Below are 20,972 nucleotides of genomic sequence, written 5' to 3' on the forward strand. Positions count from 1 at the left end.
AAAATTAGACATACTATCTACCAATAGAACTTAACCAAAATGTGCATTCTATGCATCCAAAAATATAGAAAATATATAAAATCAAATCATTATTCAACCAAAAAAATAACGTCAAAGCAATAACTCCAAGGCCAATAATAAATAACAAGTTTCCTCCTCCGATTCCGCAACATGGCTGGTTGACGAACGGCCATTCAGAAAGGAACTGAAAAGTGTGACATGAAAAGCACAAAATGAAAAGCATGAATCAACACTCACCAAACTTCTACTAACACAAAATTAGCAGAAGGAGCCCAAAGGGTGGCACTTAAGAGCTGAAAAACAACGTAGTACAATACTACGTTCTTATTTGTTGACTAACAATTGTGTGCCGTATGTATGCAAGACAAGTTTGGACCAACACCCTTCAGACAAAAGTCCATGGTTTTGTTGGTCAACAATCCGATCGTGTGTACAAGGCTTTAGAGTCTGCAAAAGACTTGAGACTGGGGTGGAAAGGTTCACCGACAATGACCCTAAACATGCAGCCAGAGCTACAATGGAATGGTTTAGATCAAAGCATATTCACGTGTTAGAATGGCCCAGTCAAAGTCCAGACCTAAATCCAATTGAGAATCTGTGGCAAGACTTTAAAATTTCAATTCACAGATACTCTCCATCCACTCTGACAGAGCTTGAGCTATTTTTCAAAGGGAAATGGGCAAAAATGTCACTTTCTAGATGTGCAAAGCTGGTAGAGACATACCCAAAAAGACTTGCAGTTGTAACTGCAGCGAAAGGTGGTTCTACAAAGTATTGACTATGGGAGGGCTGAATACAAATGCATGGCACACTTTCAGATAAAGTAAAAGTAAAAAAAAAATTGAAAACGATTTATCATTTTCCTTCCACTTCACGATTATGTTATACTTTGTGTTGGTCTGTTACATAAAATCCTAAAAAACAAACACATTTACATTTTTGGTTGTAACATGACAAAATGTGAAAAAGTTCAAGGGGTATGAATACTTTTTTAAGGCACTATATGTCTTCCACTCCTCTGTGCCCTTTATCCACACACTGCACTCACTAGATGATGTTGACTTCTTGCAAAAACAAAGTCAAACTATGCTTTGCAACTGATGTACCATTTGCTGGGTTCTCCTCCAGTATGATCAATACTCTATTGTCCCTTTAAGTTCCTCAATAGTGGCAGAAAATGTACAGCAGAAAAAGCCTCTCGTGGTGTAATAAGTTTATTAAATCCACATAAAAAATTGTAGTGCACTTACATGTATTTTAAAACCAAGAGCTTGAAATTTAAACTGATACCACTGCTGTGTTCTCCAGCGTTCCAATGAAGTGGAAGTGACATCACCAGAAGCCCCTCCCTATACATTTCATCATCTGAATGCAACATCATCAGGAGCATTGGCTACGATGTTTGCTGTGCTATTTGGCTGTGGTGCTTAACTGTAGTAGTACAGTGGTCGCCCCAATTACAGGTCTCATGGTTGAAGAGGGGACGTGGCCTGAAGAAAAGCTTACATAGTAAGACAGGTGCTCACTGGCTGCTTCCCACCTCAGAACCCCTATAGGGTCAGCTCCCCTGCATTTATGCCCTTCACAAGCAGAAGGGACACACTTGCAGGGAAAACTATGTCACAAATGACCCAACCCCTACAACCGTCAGCCAAAACTTCAAAGTAACTAGACATTAGTAATGTTTAACACAAATACCCATAACAGAAAGTAGGCGCCTGCTAACAAGCCGCTGACACCCAAAGAGCCATTTATAACAATGCTTAATACATTAATATAAAAAATGCAATTGCTTAAATTAAATGTACATTTTCAAAAATAAATGCAACGTAGACAAAAGCAATTCTTCTCTAGCTATAGGAGGTTTATCCCCATTTTCTACATCTGTTGTTAGAAGAAGGTCATCACTCCAAATTGTATTTGTATTATTTGAATTATCCTGGTTTCCTCAGTTTTTTCACAATATGTTCTGTATGTCCATGGTAACTCATTTCTCTTTTTCTTCTGTAGTACTGCATAAAGTGCTCTTAATTCTTACCAAGACTGCACAGGTTTGAGAGTTATTGAAGTCATTCTCTTTGGGACACTGTGTATGTTGATATAGTGACAGTATCCATGTAATAAAGATAGGAGGAATCTTTACAAATGGCCACCAAATAAATTCATTCTAAAGCTTATATGAGGGAGAAGGGGTTGTGCAATAAAGGAGTAAAAGAAAGGCATGTCTCTTTAAGCTAGACGATTCTGTTACGCTGTTGGTCCACCACCCATCCCGGTTTGCGTCATGTAAGGGATTGGTTGTTGTGAAGGGTAGACAGGATAGGATCCAGGAACTGCTGATGACTGCAGAGCTGCAGGACAGCTCTGTACCACAATTACCTGGGAAAAAATAATATATTAGATGTATAGCTATACAACAAACACAGAGATAATAAGTACCTTCACTCCTTAGCCGGTGTCTTGTGAAATAGGGTCCTCCATCAGATGCTGTCCCCTGCGTACTGCGCATGCGCAGTACACAGGAGCACAGATTCCGAAAATTGCCGAGGACGAACGGCGCCTGCGCCGTGAGTCCAGGTTCTATCCCCACTATCCAAGTGGACATAGAGTTAGAATAAAATAGAGCCGAGCGCAGCGAGGCCGAGCCCGAAGCGTGGCGAGCGCAGCGAGGCCGAGCCCGAAGCGTGGCGAGCGAAGCTCGCCCGCGAGGGGCCCTCTAAAATTCTAAACCCTATGTCCGCTTGGATAGTGGGGCTACCTCCTCCACTCACGGCGCAGGCGCCGTTCAGCTTCGGAGATTTTCCGAAGCTTCGTCTGCTCCGTACTGCGCATGCGCAGTACGGAGCGGACACATATGGATGGCCGGACTCTATTAGGCAGAACAACGGGACTTCCTAATACAGCATTTCTCAACCCTTTAAACTTGAAAACGTTTCTAGGTGTTTGAGAAACCCCTGATCAAAAGAATTACACCTACAGCTCATGGAACATTTAATCAATACACTGAATAGAGTTTTAAATAAAAGAATAAGTAATGTGGCTTACCTAGCATATTTGACACCCAGGACAGATAGTTTTGTTACCAATCCCTTAACAAATTATTTCCATAATATTCTTAAAATAAATGCCTTTTGTCTTTTTTTCAACCTCACCTACTATGAATAATTAATGCAGAAAAGAAAGGCCGATAGTAAAAATTGTAGTGTCTTCTAATGCCGCGTACACAACAAGTGGACTTTCTGGCAAAAAACTTCAGACAGAACGATTCCGTCAGACATTCCGCTCGTGTGTGGGCTTCATCTGACTATTTTTTTCAAAAATTCAGACGGACCTAGAAATAGGAAGTTTCAAATCTTTCCGCCGGAACTCCACCAGAATCAGTTCCTATCGAGAAAACCGCTCTTCTGTATGCTGTTCCAACAGACCAAAAATTATGCAAGGGCAGATATTGGCTATTGGCTATTGAACTTCCTTTTTCTAGTCCTGTCGTACGTCATCGCGTTCTAAACGATCGGACTTTGGTGTGATCATGTGTAGGCAAGTCCGTTTCGTCAGAACTCCGTCAAAAAGTCTTTCTGAGTTCAGTCCAGCGACAAGTCCACTTGTGTGTACGCGGCATAACATTAGTGATCAGTGTAAAAGGATTCAACTGGGAACTATAGGAGTCCATTTGCCCCAGAATGCAGTGGGCCACAGAAGATGCAATTTTAGTGAATTGAGGCACTATGGGGCTCCTGTATTATGTAGCCTATTCAAAATGGTCGCACCTCAATGCACAAAAAGGTTCTGCTGCATATTTTTGCAGCACATTGCTAAGAATTTTGTGTGCTGCTCTGAACTGTAACTTATGCCGCGTACACACGGGCGGACTGTATGGCGTACTTAGTTCATCATACAATCCGACGGACAGTCCGTCGTACTTTCGACTGAACGGACTTGACCACACACGGATGCACAAACAGTCCGTCGAAAGCTTGCGCGATGACGTGTACAGCACGTACGACGGGACTAGAAATAGGAAGTCCAATACACAGCAAAGCACCTTTCCGCCGTGTAAATCCTTTCTGGGCATGCGCCATTCTTAGTCCGTCGAACTAGCATACTGACGAGTGGATTGTCCGCTGAAACCAAAGTACGACGGACAGAATTTCGAAAAATCAGAAATTCTTAGTACGCCAGACTGCACGCTGAAAAAGTCCACTGAAGCCCACACACGAGCGGACTGTCCGCTGAAATGTGTTTCGACGGACTAAGTACGCCATACAGTCCGCCCGTGTGTACGCGGCAATAGATGTGTTATGGTTGTGAGTTGAGATGCCATTTAAAATCAGTGTCACTGCAACACACAAATGCATGCATGGTGCAAGAGGCCCCTTTGACGTTGTGTTAAAGCTCTGCAAATCTAAAAAGATATGAATTCTCTAGCACTTACCTGGGTGGGTGGTGTTGGATTTGAGACAGCCCGGCAGCCAAACACAGAAAGGCTAATGGAAACAGAGAACTGCAGCAGATATGTAAAAATAAAAAGTCCACGAAGAACATGACCTCCAATCTGTACAGGGGAAAAAAATGAAAGGGTGAGTATACCCAAACCTGATATTTAGATGCTGTGGAGTTATAACACCTGACAGTTTTTTCTATCTCCTTATAGACATTTTAGCAGGAATATCTGTAATACTCAAAACTCCCTGGTGATCAGGGACAGAGTTGGAAATTATGACAAGGACATCTCTTTGTTAAAAGCACATAAGACATTTACAACTGAAGTTTATCTAAAAAAAAAAAAAAAAAACAGCTTTAGTAACATCACTTACCTTTAGGCTCCATTCGCAAATGCCGTGGCTGTGGCTCACAGCTTCGGGTCTGGTGCGTCCTTGTTCATGGATTCAGGTGTGACTCAGGTCTGAATTTTTGCCTGAATTCGCACCTGAATCGGACCAGAAGACACACAGGACCCTTTCCAAATGCGGACGGCAGTCGCCCTGGAGCTCTGTGAGCCGGTTTTATTGAGAGCCCAGATAATGTGAACAAGAAATCTTGTGAGGAATCCTCCACCAGTGGGTGTGCACACACTGCCTCTTACCATAAACTGTGGACCACTGGCGCACAAATCAGGTTACTCTGATATCAAACGCCAAAAAAATCCTTCCACATAAGATTGACTACATATGACAGAGACCCTGCCAGATAAAAACGTGTGAATCAATATAAAAACAGAAATGTTTCCAACCAATTATGTTTCTTCTGTATTGTGAGTGTGTATTTTTGAAATTGTTTTAATAAACCTTTTTTTTTTGAGATGTCCATCTCCTTTGTTGACATTATATTTTTGGCAGAGTCTCTGTCATATGGAGTCTAATGTGGAAGCAATTTGTGGGCATTTGATATCAGAGTAACCTGGAATCAGTGGCGTAACTAGAACCTTCAGGGCCCTGATGCAAGAAACCATGAAGGGCCCCCCCTGAACCCCAGCCAGGGCCCTTCCCTCCGAGTCCGGTGGTGGAACTCCAGGGCGTGGTCACAGGTATGACCTTTGTGAGCCCTGTAGTTCCACCACTGGTATCAGTAGTTTTTATTCATTTATTTTTTTACATTTTTAGGTGCCCCATTGGGGGACTATCCCTAGGCAGAATTGTATCCCCGCCCCCAGAAGAGATGAGGTCCTTTTCTCCAGGGCAGATGAAGTTACTGCCCCCAGGTGAGAAGGAGTCCCTGTCCCCAGGGGAGGTGGGGGTCCCTGTCCTCACGTGGGAAGGGGTCCCTGTCCTCACGTGGGAAGGGGTCCCTGTCCCCAGGGGGATATGGAGGGGGTATGTAATAGTGTGTGCTAGCTGCCTATGCTGCTGCTGGCCATATGTAGAGAGGGTTGCATGGGCCCCCTGCATCACAGGGCCCAGTTGCGGTCGCAACTCCGGCACCCCCTATAGTTACGCCCCTGCCTGGAGTGATCAGATTTGTCCAATTTTTATGCGTATTATGCCTCTAAATTGGAGGCATAATACCTCTATCCATCCCCCTTCCTTTATATAGTTGATGACAGATCGCAGAGCTGTCGTTTGGCTAGTTTTACCTTTGTGATCAGTCGTAGCTTTTTTTTTTTTCTGCAAAGTCGGCTTTCAGAGAACATCATGATTTATTTCTAGGTGACTTTTTTGTGATTGAGTAGGGGTATCATGTGCCCCTTACTAACTCACATAGGGGAAAATCTATATCTGGGGCCCTCATTATCATTAAAGGGAGCTTCCAGGTTCCAATAAGCCCCACCCTCTACCCACAGACCACCTCAAACACTGGCCAGAGTTGTGGGAAAGAGGCCTTTGGAGTCTGGTCAGTCACAGGATTCTCTCCTATATTCATAGATTGTTTACAAGCATTGTACTTAGTGAAAAAGGTTTCTCAAGGGAGGAGGAGGAGGGAGCCTGTAAATCGGAAGCTGGTAACCATTGCAGCACCGGATGTTCAGAGCAAGGAAGAGGATAGGCATCCCTTCATTTTTTTCAGGATCCAGCTGAATGCAAGTGGTGTAACTTAAGATGTAGGGAATTTTTTTCAGCTAAACTTCAGCATTAGGAAGCCAGTTGGCTCAATTGAGACAGGTTCTTCCTATGACTAAAATATCACTTTTGGGATGAATTAATATTTAAAATTGTTTAACCTATAAATGGAAAATACAGTTAAACAAGTCTGCTTTGCTCTGAGCCTTGGACAGGTAGCAGGATAGATAGATAGATAGATAGATAGATAGATAGATAGATAGATAGATAGATAGATAGATAGATAGATAGATAGATAGATAGATAGATAGATATACTTACAACTAAATTATTACATTCATAATAAGAACCATAGCAATAATATAAAACAAAGAAATCCACAATGTTCAGTATCAGTCCAACAAGAGAGAAAATGGATATTATAATGCACAAGCCCAGGGAGCCTTTTATCTGTAAGAAAATAAAGACACTGCTTAAAAACGCATCTTTGAGTGATATTATTATTATTTTTTTAATAATAAAGATGACATGGTTTTACACAGAGCAGCACCAATCCTCATCTTCTCAGATCCCCTGCCAGTACTCCTGGGTACACCCTATTGACCAGTGCCCCCAATAGCAAGCTGTTTGCTATAAGGGCACTGGTGAGTGCTCGCTCTGGAGCCCCGCCCTATGCATCCATAAGACACATAGAGCTGCGGTCCGGACCAGCCCCCCACTTTCTCCTCATTGGCTCACTGGCTGTGATTGACAGCATTGGGAGCCGATGGCTCCCATTGCTGTGTCTCAGCCAATAAAGAGAGGGAGACCCAGAACAGCTGAGGCTCCCGTGCACATCACTGGATCAAGAGGGGGCTCAGGTGACTATTAGGAGTGCTGTGGGGGGAGCAGCACATAAAATGTTTTTTTAACTTTGTGTATAGAATGCATGAAGGTAAAAAACCTTCAGCCTTTACAACCCACTTTAACCTTTATGTATTTTGTTTCGGTCAGAATACCCATTGTTAATTTTTAATTATTATGTCATAATACCAGTTGTAAGCAGGCAGCGTTTGAAAAAATAGAATTATTTTTTACTAGCTTGTACGTGCTGCATTTTGCTAATCTGCACTCTAGAAGAAGCAACATCAGGTTTGTCGTAACCTGACACATGAGTACTGCACCTCTCTGCACACACTGTGTCCACATGACCAGACTTTCCGGCAGACTAGGTCCAACGGTCTTCCCCGACAGACTTTCGGCGGAGTTCCAACGGTCTTTTCGAATGAACGGACTTGGTCACACATGAACGGCCTAAGTCCATTCGTAAGTCTGTTTGATTTGAATGTGATGATGTAAACGGGACTAAACAAGGAAGTTCAATAGCCAGTAGCCAATAGCTTCCCTTGCGTCGTATTTGGACCGTCGGACCAGCACACAGAAGAACGGTTTTCCCGATTTTAGTTGGTTGGTTATGAATGGTGCATAGAAAACATTCCTTTCCTTTTTATATTCTTAGGGGCAGCATGGTGACTGCTATGAGGTCAGCATTAGGGAAGCTTCTTGAAGGCCAGAGCTTCAACCCAACTAAGGACCCAATCTACTTATGATTCTGCTGTTAGTATTGCACAGAATGTTAATGGCTCCCATTCAATATTGTCCCACCTGTGTATGTTTTACTGTGATATGGAAGCTAGAAGGTGAAGAATGTTCCCTGCACAAGAGCAATAAATCCATGTCTTGGTCACTCCAGTGGTGCAATTACTGTTTAGGAATTATTCTACCCACCTATTACCTTATCAGGGGTGCCTTACTCTCCTTGCTGAATTTGTTATCTAAGCCAAGCAATACAACATGAAAGCTTAAAATTTAATCTAAAGCCAAAACCTTTTTTTAGCTTTGAATAGCGCATTGATGGGTTAGAACCCCTTTCAGAATTTCAGACAGTGGCAGCCAGTCTATACGGAGAGCAGGGGCGCTGCCCCCTTAATCCATGTATCTGACCCCTAATCTACATGAACGGCGCCAGATGCATGGATTCCAATGGGTTTTTATTTTTTTTAAGCACATTATTAGAGCCCAAGGCTCTAATTGGTTTCCAAAAAAAAAGGTGGGCTTGGAGCGCTGAGCCCACCCAGTTCTGTGATAATAGTGAATTAATATTTGCTATTGTCTTCCAGATTCTCCTGCCGACAAATCAGGAAGCGGGTCCTGGGACCCAATTGGGTCTCAGGACCCACTTCCTGTTCATCCGGGAGGAGAAGCAATGGCCCGGCTCTTCCTTCCCCCTGTCTCCTAAGGTAAGATCTGTCTCCTGCAGAGGGGAGGGGGTGGCGGTGGATCCCCACCTTCTTCTCATCCGTCTAACACCGGGCGTTTGTGGGTAGGGGATGCTTGCTGTCCATTTCCTCCAAGGGGGGTTGCTGTTGGTTTGACCGCCCCCCCCCCTCCCCCACAAAAAAATATTTAGCACCAGCTGCCACTGATTTCAGATATCAGAATACAGTATATAGGAATGAATTTAAGGAGATGTAAGGGACCAGAGGGTGATTGGACACCCCCACAATCCAACCATCATAGAGGTCAATTTTAATGCGCATGACTTTTTAGCATATTCTTTGCAGTAGAAGCAATCAGAATTAAGTTTTGTATAAGGGGCTATTATATTGGCTCACTTACCAGAGACGTGGAAGGTTTGGACACAGCTCCCAGTGAGAAAGACCCTGCAACGAAGTTCTGAAATATATAAGCAAAATGCACTTTAAAGAGGAGGGCCGGTTTAAAAAAAAAAACAAATTTAAAAGTCAGCAGCTGCAAACACTGTAGCTGCTGACTTTTAATAAGCAATTACCTGTCCAGGGCTTCCGCGATGTCGGTCGCCCGAGGCTGACCCGTCCCTCGGCTCTCGGGTCCCGGCGCCGCCATTTTGGCTAAGGGAAACAGGCAGTGGAGCCTTGCGACTTCACTGCCCGTTTCCAACTGCGCGTGCGCGAGTCGCCCAGCGCTTTGTGAATTCAGTTCCCAGTGAGTTAAGTGTCAACACAGGGCTTTTGGCTGTGATTGGACACAGCTAATCAGCAGGTCTCCACCATGAATAATTGGCTTGGACCTGCTGACAGACTGTCGGTGAGGGGAGGGGGGCACTCCCTCCTCCCTAAATCCGGAAACAGACAGCAACATACCATGACGTCACTGTGCATACACGGGCAGGCCAGCCAGCCATTCGCAGTACATTGCGGACGGGTAGTTTAGTATTAGTCAATTTCCAAATGGTATATTGTCAAGACAAACAAGAAAGAAAATATCTATGACTTAAATCTTGATCACATTATAGCACTTAACCATTAATTTTAAAGACAAATTAAATAAGAAAATGTATTGATTAAGCATACACTGTATCACAAATGCCAAATATTATCATTTTAAAAAACCTAAACAAAACTAAAAGCAATATCTACATTAGACAGCAACCCCTAACAATTCCCCAAACCATACCACTTAAATAAACAAATAAATAGACAAGTAATTGTATTGTTTCAAACTACATTTTACACATTGGCACCTTCTAAGTTAGGAACATAAATTCATTGTTTCATTTTCATGAAAACAAAGTATTTTTTTACTTACAAAAACAGGTCCCCAGAATGGGATTCCACTGTACACCGCAGTATAGGATGCTGTGAAAATTAGACCAATACCCATCCCAAGGTGTAAGATGCCGACAGCAATCAGGATATTCTAAAATCAGGACAGCAAGACAGTTATTTTCCATGCTGACTACACCTAGTTTTTTTAAATGTCTAAATTTTAAAAATGGTGACAATGGATAATGTATCTTCATTCAGTAACATGGGACACTGAACAGAGAATGCAGTTGCAACTCACCTCTACTACTGGGGAGCCCATAAGGCCTATCTAAGCATGTCCAACTGAGATCAGGTGATCATTGTGTATGTGGACCTTCCTACTCAGCTGGCAGTTTTAGAAAATGAAGACAAAGACTTACATCAAAATCTACATAACAGACTACAGACAGATTTGCTTTAACCATGTAAATAGTTGATCTTCAGCAGATTGTTTACTACTCAGTCAAACCTTGGGACTCTGGTTTAGGATTGTATATGATCTAGCACAGTCTAGCTGGTATATAGGAGGTACTAAACTCTGTTATTAGGGCAATATTTTATGACAAAATGTAGTGTATGTATATATCACCCCAGCACCCTCTGCTACTTGATAATGCACTGATAATGACTTTCTGAATTGTGGTACATTAAGTCAGACTGATACTGATTAAAGAGGAGCTCCATGCTCCTTCAGAAAAAATATAAGTCAGCAGCTACAAACACTGTAGCTGCTGACTTTTATTATAAGGACACTTACCTGTCCAGGGATCCCATAATGTCGGCACCTCAAGCCAATTCTACAATCAGCCGGAAAAGTCATAGATCACCGATCGGCAATCTTAACAGGAAGTGGGTATACGGATACCTGTCAAGTCCAGGTACCCACTCCCCCCCAAAAGTGCCAAAGGCGGCAGTGGAGGGGGTAGAGTGCAAGTTTAAGTAACATTATTCCTTTGCTGCATAATTATATTGACTCTCCTATCAGTGAGTAATGTCTGGTAGCCTTCACAAGCATACAAAGTCAATACAAATTCAGTTGGAAAGAAGTTGTCTTCAAGAAGGTGTAAATTGAAATGGTTGTTGAATTATTTCCAAATATATGCCGACCTATGAATCTTCTTGGACACTCAGTTCAGGCAAACAAATTCACCCACCTTTGGTTCAGGCAAACACTTTCACCCAATCCTTTAGGAGCTTGTTCTTGCAAAACACAGAAAAATCTTTTCATTTCCCACACTTACCCCCAAAGTTTTTGGTTTGCCCTGCAGAAATACTTGATGAAACATAGTTGACTGAGTCATTGGTGGTATAATTGTTGGATTGTTCCATTGCTGAAGAGTGGGAGCATTCCACATTTGAGGGTTAGGAGATAAATTATGTCCAGGGGAATATGGAGGAACATTCCCCTGGGCAGGTGGGAGTGCACCAGGATTCGATTGTGCAAAATTATTATTCTCCGATTTAGTACCGAACTGGGTAGAAGACATTTTACAATCTCACTAGAAAGAGAAAAAAATATCATAAATGAACACCTAGGATGTACTGACTGAATATTATTATGCACACTCCATGCAAATATAAAAAAAATGCAAACATGGCCATGATTAAATATGGACATGTCATTTTCTGTAATCAGTGTTGTTGGGTCAGCGTTTTGTTTTTCAGCAGATGAGCGGGCATAGTTCTTCGTGATTCATATGGATCGCTAAGTTACATGATTTAAGTCATATTCACTATACATACAAACGAAGGCTTGTTTTTAACATACTACTACACATTGATAATACTGTATATATTCTTTGAAAGTAATGTGTAAGATTTTTATATCGTATGTTATTTATTTATGTTTTCATTCATGTTCAGTATTAAAGAACACAATTTTTTTATTTTTTTTGGTCATGTATATTTGAAATATTGCAAATGAATATTTCATATTGACCAACTAAACACAAAAAAAAGTGCAATTTAATACAGTTTGTTTTCTCTCAAAAGCAACCACAGCTTTAGTAGAAAGGCCTGTTCCCTGACACATTCTGTAGAAAAGGATCTTTGCTCACTGTGTTAAATCAGTGGTCTATCTGAAAAGGTTCAACACTCTCTATGATGAGTCAGAGTTAGAATGGGGCGTGAACCTTACTGATTTCACTTAAAATATACATTAACATTAAGGCCCCTTTCACACTACCGATCCGTTCAGGTCTGCCTGTCAGTTTTTCAGGCGGACCTGAATGGATGCTCCATAGAGCTCTATGGAGCGTCGGGTGTCAGCGGTGATATGTCTGCTAACATCGGACCCGCTCCGATCCGAAAAAGTGTGACGGAGGAAAAAGCTATTTTTCCATCCGCCATCTGATCGGATCGGGTGACGACGGACATTGCGGTCCGTCGTCAGCCAATCTCCCATAGGGGAGAGCGGCACTGTGACAGGTCTATCCCTGCGCAGTGTGCAGAGACAGACCTGTCATCTTCCTGCTCAGCGGAGATTGCTCCGGCGATCCCCGCTGAGCAAGCGGATATCCACTGGTTGGATCAGTGCGGACCCTAAGGCCCCTTTTACACATGCTGTCCATTTTTTGTTTTTTTACACCATCTGTTGAAGGATGAAAAGCAGACATCAATACATCTCTGTGGAAAAATAGATGTAAATGGATGATCATTGGTAGTGGATGTAAAAAAAAAAACTGATGAAAAACTGATGAGCATGGATGAAAACCGGATGAAAAGCTGATGAGCGTGGATTAAACACCGGATTGGATGAAAAAATGGACGTAAACTGACAAATAGCCAGTTTTTCATCCCTTTTTGCATTGATAGTGGATGTAAATAAACTGATGAGAAACTGATGAAAAACTGATACATAGCTGATGAAAACCTGATTAAAAACAGATTAAAAACAAATGAAAATCTGATTAAAAAAGGATGAAAACTCCATCCGTCTTTCCTTTGAAAAGACGTGACTGAACTGATGCAATGAACGGTCTTGCATGTGTGAAAGGGCCTAAATCTACATGGATGACTGCTATAACTAATGTTTCCCTATGATGAAATGTACACAAAAAAATATTACATCATCGCACAATGCTCCATTTATGTGAAAGCATGATCACGTGCTATTGTGTGGTGAATTTTAAAATCCAATTTTTAGCATTAATCTAAAGCTTAAGGCCTCTTTCACACCAACGTGCCGTTCAGGCCCGCCTGTCAGTTTTTCAGGCGGACCTGAACGGGTGCTCCATAGAGCTCTATGGAGCGTCGAATGTCAGCGGTGACATGTCCGCTGACATCCGACCCGCTCCGATCCGAAAAAGTGTGACGGAGGAAAAAGCTATTTTTCCATCCGTCTGCGGATCGGATCGGATGACGACGGGCACTGCGGTCCGTCGTCATCCGATCTCCCATAGGGGAGAGCGGCGCTGTGACAGGTCCGTCCCTGCGCAGTGTGCAGAGACAGACCTGTCATCTCCCTGCTCAGCGGGGATCGGCGGAGTGATCCCCGCTGAGCAAACGGACATCCACGGGGCGGATCAGAACTGATCCGCCCCGTGTGAAAGGACCCTTAAAGTTAGATTTTGGGTGGCTCAGTACAATAAGTGACAATCCCAGGGTAGTTAACACCCCTTACATACAATTTTAAAAATGTTTAGTTAGTTCAAAGAAAAAAAAATCAGATTTTTAAGAAAGTTACAAATCCCAGCTATATATTTGGTAAAGTCACTCATAACATCAATTAATTATATCTTTGCCATCTACATAGAATAATATAGTACTGTACCTGTGCAATGGTCACTGATGAGTTGGTCACTCTGCACAGTGCCTTTACAAAGGTACTATTTGTACTCAACTTTTTGCACAATTTTACAACTTTCTCTAATTATACAGTTAAGCAATTTACAGTACACAGTAGTGACGTGTGGTGGAAAAAACAGCAATGAAGGCTACACACCCAAAAGATAAGGAACAGGAAACTTTGATTACAGATAAAGAAAAGGACATCTGTAATATTATTAACAAAAAGAATGACTATCATTGGCACATCTGTTGTAGAAGTAGTAGAATTAGGAGTTGGGATTGTAGAACACAAATTTTGTATCATGATTATTATCAATTATGAGTAATGAGTTATGAGTGTTGTATATATAACATTTGTTAATATTACCAATATTAGCAAACCAGGTCCTTCCATTCATCAACAAATCCAAAGACCTGTGCTCTAAATATTCCACTCCCTTTTCCAAGAAGCTGGAGAAAAAAGGATATACCCCTGGATAATAAAAAAATATATTTTTAGGATACTAGGCAAAGGTTTTGGCTCCTTCTGTAGTCATGGGAGCAATGGTTATTTGTTCTAGTCTGTTCAGGGTCTCATATGGAATTTGATTGCTTCCCCCTATGTCTAAAAGAAACATCCAGGTTATGGGGAGGAAGTTCAAGATGACCAGCCTAAATATTTATCAGGCCTGGAGAGATTCTTTCTCCAGCAGGGAGGGTTCCAAAGCCTTGGGGGATGATGCCGCTCTGAGGCAGTCTGTGGACTGTGAAGTTGTTCTTTGAGGTCTCTGCTGTTGCAGAGTTGAGGACCTGAAGTGATCTTCTGAGGAGCTGGCTGTAGGACTTCACCATAAGCGTTCTAATCTGGAGAAGGATTGTCTCCTCCAACGGACTATGTCTGGAGAAAGCTGAAAGGTATGTAGCTATCCTGAGGAGTATTGACCCTGAGTTGTGATTCCTGATGACTGTGTTCTTTTTGGGAAGTGCCAGAGGTAGCTATATACTGAGATGGCTCTCATAGGGTCTTCAAATATTGGCCATTCCCCTGTCTTCAGCAGAATCCTGGACTGTGAGCCTAAAGAAAAGTGTCCTCCTGGTGCTGTGCACGCGCTTGATGTATCCCATGCCCTAACCCCTCTCCTGTTTAAAAAGACATTCCCCAGACCGGGTTATTAGAGCCAGTGTGTACAGACTGGTACTTGTGGGGACAGGCATCCTCTGTACGGTTTGTGAAGAGCCAGCTACTGCCAGCAGCCCCTATAACTGTACACATTAAACATCCTACAAACAAAACAAACATCCTACAAACAAAATTAATATCCAAGTGTGAAACAAAATGTAATAAACCTACAACCCAGAGTACACAATATAAACACCTTATAAACAAACAAATATTTCCAATAAGCCCATGATTCACTTTGAAGTCCATAGTCAATATGTGATCAAATATCTTTCTTCCAGATCATCCATCATAATAGTACTCAAACATTTTAAAAGGCTCACCAGATGGACATTACCTCTTCTTAAGTAGATCATAGAATTTAGTATAAATATCCATTGCACATCCAGTCCTTTCTGCATACTCTTCCATTCACAGGTAAGTACTGTAATTCTCCTCTCTACTCATTATCAATTGTCATGCATTAACCACTTAAGGAGCAATCCTCTTTTTTGAGATTTGTTGTTTACAAGTTAAAAACAGTTTTTTTTTTTTGCTAGAAAATTACTTAGAACCCCCAAGCATTATAAAACATTTTTTTCTAACACCCTAGAGAATAAAATAGAGGTCGTTGCAATACTTTCTGTCACATCATATTTGCGCAACTGTCTTGCAAGCGCACTTTTTTTTGGAAAAAAAAAATACACTTTTTTTAAGTAAAAAATAAGACAACAGTAAAGTTAGCCCATTTTTTTTATATTGTGAAAGATAATGTTACACCAAGTAAATTGATACCCAACATGTCACGTTCGTTGAATGGCAACAAACATTTACCCTTTAACAAATTCTACAGGTTGCATGTTTTGAGTTACAGCGGTGGTCTAGGGCCATAATTATTGCTCTCACTCTACCAATCATGGCAATACCTCACATATGTGGTTTGAACATGTTTTCATATAAGGGTGCTACTCAAGTGTGCATTTGCTTATGCATGCGAGCTCGGCAGAACAGGGCACGTTTAAATATTATATATTTTTTTCTTATTTGTTTTACCTTTTATTTTTTTATTTTTACACTGTTCTTTAAAAAAAAAAAATGGGTCACTTTTATTCCTTTTACAAGGAATGTAAACATGGCTTGTAATATATATATATATATATATATATATATATATATATATATATATATATATATATATATATATATATATATATATAGCATGACAGGACTTCTTAAATATGAGATCTGGGGTCAAAAAGACCTCAGATCTCATGTTTACACTAAAATGCAATAATTTTTTTTTAAAAAAGTTGTAATTTAAAAATGTATTTTTTTAAAAAATTGTCCCTGACACCGCTTCCGCATTACAAGGGTGTGGAGATGGGTGGGGGCCATCTCCCCCTCACTCATCTCCATACCTAACAAAGAGAAGGATCCGATCACCTCCGCGGCTGCCAACGGCTCCGGTTAGCGTCAGAGGGCACTGGAGAGCGGTGGGGGGCACCTCTCCCACCGCCAATAAAAGTGATCTTGTGGCAAATCCGCCACAGAGACCACTATTATCGGAAACTGGACCGCCGGATGAAGAAGAGGATTAGCTAGCTACTGCCATAACAACGATATTCCTCTTCAAAGATAGGACATATATTGGCGTGTGACAGTCCAGAAGTGGTTAAAAACCAATATTCTCCATAATGTAGTAATTGCTAAAAAGTGCTTTTGTGCCAAATAAATACCTTATGGGAGCAACTGCATGCCCCATGTTCTTTTAAATTTTGATTCTAATAAAAATTATTTTATAAAAATGTATGTGTTTTGACCTTCCTATATTTCTCAAAAAATGTATTGTAGATTCAGTTACAGTTACAAAAGAGGTTGCGGAGGAAATGATAAAAGTAACCAAAGTAATTATGGAAAGATTTGTAACAATAATCTGCTTTTTGGCCAAGTATCTACAGGCACACAAGGAATTTGTCTTTGGTTTAAAGTTGATAAGTTTAAAATGGCTTTTAAGCTGGCCATACACTGGTAGATTTTGGTACAAACATTTCACTTTAAAATCTCATCAGTACATTCGATAATGTCCATTTTTTTGTCACTATGGTTGAAAGCAATCATTGATTTTAACCCATCATTTAATAGAAAATGAAACAAACGTTCCATAAAAAAACTTTTGAACAAAATTCTATTTGTGGATGGCCATATAATGAAAACAGTATTATGAATAATTGAGGTGCAACATAAATGTAAAAGTAGGTGATATTTTGGAGAGATAAGCTGTGACATTAAAATATAACATTAATACAGTGTGATATAATTACATCAATTCTCTTGCTGATGATATAGGTTTTGATAAAAATCATTTTATTTTGTTTCCAAAAAGGAACTATGAGAAAAAAATGACAAATAATGGAGTCACTGACATTAACAGTTTTATTACCTGTTGATTTTGCCAGTAGATTCCTTAGTTTTCCACCTCATAAAACAGACCAAGCTGTCTAGCAGAAGTGGCAGTACAAGGGTCAAAGCGACAAGCCATGTAGCACCGACAGAGGTGCTTATAATAATCAATAGGGATGAGCCGAACACCCCCCGGTTCGGTTCGCACCAGAACTTGCGAACGACCCCCGCGTTCGGTACGAACGTTAGAACCCCATTGAAGTCTATGGGACTCGAACGTTCGAAATGGAAAGTGCTAATTTTAACGGCTAATATGCAAGATAGTGTCCTAAAAAGGGTTTGGGGACCTGCCTCCTGCCTCAGGGGACATGGGTCACTGCAAAAAAAAGTTTTAAAAACTGCCGTTTTGGCGGGAGCACTGATTTTAATGACGATTAAAGTGAAAAAAAAAAAGTGAAATATTCCTTTAAATATGGTGCCTGGGGGGTGTCTGTAGTATGCCTGTGAAGTGCCACGTGTTTCCCGTGTTTAGAACAGTCCCTGCACAAAATGACATTAAACGGAAATAACACCATTTAAAACTGCTTGCGGTTTTAATGTTATATCTGGTCCCTGCAATATGGTTGGAAATCATTGAGAAACATGGCATGGGTAGCCCTCCCTGCCCATTACCAGCCTATTTGGGTCTTGTATGCATATTAAGGGGAACCCCGTACCCATATTAAAAAAAGGAAATGCGTGTGGCCCCCAGGCCCTATATACTCAGAACAGCAGTATACAGGCGGTGCAAACAAGACAGGGACTGTGTAGGTTTGTTGTGTTAAGTTGAATCTGTTTGTCATTTTCAACCGGTACATTTTTAAAGTGTAGCTCCAGTCAAAAAAACGATTTTTAAGCTTTTTGGAAAACATAGGGAAGGGTTATCACCCCTGTATAATTTGTTTTGTCGTCCATCTTTTTTCATCTCACTTGCTGCTGTCTCCTTGCGTTTGCAAGTAGGAGATGTTTGTAAGTTGGATGTTTGAAAGTAGGGGCCTGCCCTATATTATAGCGGTATGTACTGGGTACAGAGCACGCAGACAGCACACACTATCTCCTAACACTACTGACTGCAAGCTCTATTATTAACCACTTGACCACTGGGCACTTAAACACCCTTAATAACCAGACCAATTTTCAGCTTTCGGTGCCCTCACATTTTGAATGACAATTACTCAGTCATGCAACACTGGACCTATAGGAAATATTTGTCCTTTTTTCACACAAATAGAGCTTTCTTTTGGTGGTATTTAATCACTGCTGGGTTTTTTATTTTTTGTGCTATAAAAGAAAAAAGACCGAAAATTCTGTGAAAAAATGAATTTTTCTTCGTTTCTGTTATAAAATTTAGCAGATTAGTCATTTTTTCTTCATAAATTTTGGCCAAAATTCATACTACTACATATCTTTGGTAAAAATAAGTACAAAATGGTGGATATTATTTGGTCTTTGTGAAAGTTATAGAGTCCACAAGCTATGGTGCCAATATCTGAAAATTGATCACACCTGAAGTACTGACGGCCTATTTCCTTTTTTTTTTTTTTCCACAAAATTGTCATATTATCAGGTTATTTCACACACACAGCATATACATACCACAAATTACACCCCAAAACACATTCTGCTATTACTCCCGAGTACGGCGATACCACATGTGTGAGACTTTTACACAGCGTGGCCACATACAGAGGCCCAACATGCAGGGAGCGCCATCAGGCGTTCTGGAGCACCCAGGCCAATTCTGACATTTCTCTCCTACATGTAAAAATCATCATTTATTTGCTAGAAAATTACAGAGAACCCCAAAACATTATATATATATTTTTTTTTTTAGCAAAGACCCTGGAGAATACAATGGTGGTCGTTGCAAATTTTTATCTCACACGGTATTTGCACAGCAATTTTTCAAACGCGTTTTTTGGGGGGAAAAAACAGTTTTGTGCTTAAAAAACAAACAAAAAAAACAGTAAAGTTAGCCCAATGTTTGCATAAAGTGAAAGATGAAGTTATGCTGAGTAAATAGATATCAAACATGTCACTCTTCAAAATTGCACATGCCCGTGGAATGGTGCCAAACGTCGCTACTTAAAAAATCCCCATAGGCGACGCTTTAAATATTTTTTTACTGGTTACATGTTTTGAGTTGCAGAGGAGGTCTAGGACTAGAATTATTGCTCTCGCTCTAACATTCTCGGCGATACCTCACAGGTGTGGCACATGCGAGCACATGGGGACATGGGCGCTTTAATTTTTATTTTATTTTTTTATTGTTCATTTTACTTTATTTATTTTAGTTTGACCTTTTTTTCCCCAAAAATATATTTTTGATCACTTTTATTCCTATTACAAGAAATGTAAACATCCCTTGTAATAGGAATATGGGGTGACAGGTCCTCTTTACAGTGAAATCTGGGGGGTCAATATGACCCCACATCTCACCTCTAGGCTGGGAAGCCTGAAATAAAAAATAAAAAAAAAGATTCTGGCTTTGATCGTACTGGCGAGTTGGTAGAAGCACCGGAGGGCGGTGAGGGGTGGGGGGCGTCTATGGCTGGGTATTTCAGGGTATCACCGAGTATGGCTGGGTATCTCTGAGTATGGCTGGGTATGGCAATTTATGGCAGGGTATTACAGAGTATTAGCGGGGTATTGGCGGGGTACTACAGAGTAATAGCAGGGTACTGCAGAGTATTGGGGGGGTACTACAGAGTAATGGCAGGGTACTGCAGAGTATTGGGGGTACTGCAGAGTAATGGCGGGTACTGCAGAGTAATGGCGGGTACTGCAGAGTAATGGGGGTTACTGCAGAGTAATGGGGGGTACTGCAGAGTAATGGCAGGGTACTGCAGAGTAATGGGGGGTACTGCACTGCAGAGTAATGGCAGGGTACTGCAAAGTAATGGCGGGGTACTGCAGAGTAATGGCGGGGTACTGCACTGCAGAGTAATGGCGGGGTACTGCAGAGTAATGGCGGGGTACTGCAGAGTAATGGCAGGGTACTGCAGAGTATGCACTGGTATTGCAGAGTATTGGCAGGGAATTGAGGGGTTAAATTCGGTGAGCAGCGATGTGGGCACTGCAGATGCAGCCCACATCGCTGCTGACACCGATCTCTTTCCCCTCCGCTGTACCGATCGGTACAGAGAGGGGAGGGAGGAACCGGCGTCATAACATGACGCCGGTTTGTTTCCAAGTGATCACTCCGTCATTTGACGGAGCAATCAAGTGGTAAACGGCTGCTATGAGCGGCCGTTTACCGTGATCCGGTCACAGATGCTCTCGAGTGCGCGCACCTCGGGGCATGCGAGAGCAGAATTCTGGGAGGCCGTTAATTAACGGCCTCTCAGAGTTAAACAACCGCCCTCAAGCCGTTAATCGGCAATGGGCAGTTGTTAAGTGGTTAAAGCTAGATCACTAGCTATATAGGTGAGGTGAATATAGTGGTGTATACTGCAGTCAGGGCACAGACAACAACCACTACACAGC

At 41.5% G+C, this 20,972-nt stretch overlaps 1 protein-coding gene across 2 annotated transcripts; it reads right to left on the reverse strand.

Annotated features, from left to right (window-relative positions):
* Positions 1–1,219: 1,219 nt before the first annotated feature.
* LOC143930376 (membrane-spanning 4-domains subfamily A member 4A-like) lies at positions 1,220–13,937 on the reverse strand. 2 transcript variants are annotated; one of them, XM_077454656.1, is made up of 7 exons: positions 13,893–13,937; positions 11,362–11,619; positions 10,122–10,232; positions 9,174–9,230; positions 6,837–6,965; positions 4,454–4,573; positions 1,220–2,400 (listed from the first exon to the last, which is right to left on the reverse strand). In XM_077454656.1, the coding sequence occupies exons 2-7, from the start codon at positions 11,605–11,607 to the stop codon at positions 2,269–2,271; spliced, it is 795 nt and encodes a 264-aa protein (XP_077310782.1). In that variant the 5' UTR covers positions 11,608–11,619; positions 13,893–13,937; the 3' UTR covers positions 1,220–2,268. The 2 variants fall into 2 exon arrangements, with proteins under 2 accessions (XP_077310782.1, XP_077310783.1); XM_077454657.1 differs by lacking the exon at positions 6,837–6,965.
* Between the last annotated feature and the right edge of the window lie 7,035 nt (positions 13,938–20,972).

Source organism: Lithobates pipiens, unplaced genomic scaffold (genome assembly GCF_037356315.1).
Source record: "Lithobates pipiens isolate NorthernLeopardFrog02 unplaced genomic scaffold, aLitPip1_a1.2 Scaffold_25, whole genome shotgun sequence".
Classification (NCBI taxonomy): Eukaryota; Metazoa; Chordata; class Amphibia; order Anura; family Ranidae; genus Lithobates; species Lithobates pipiens.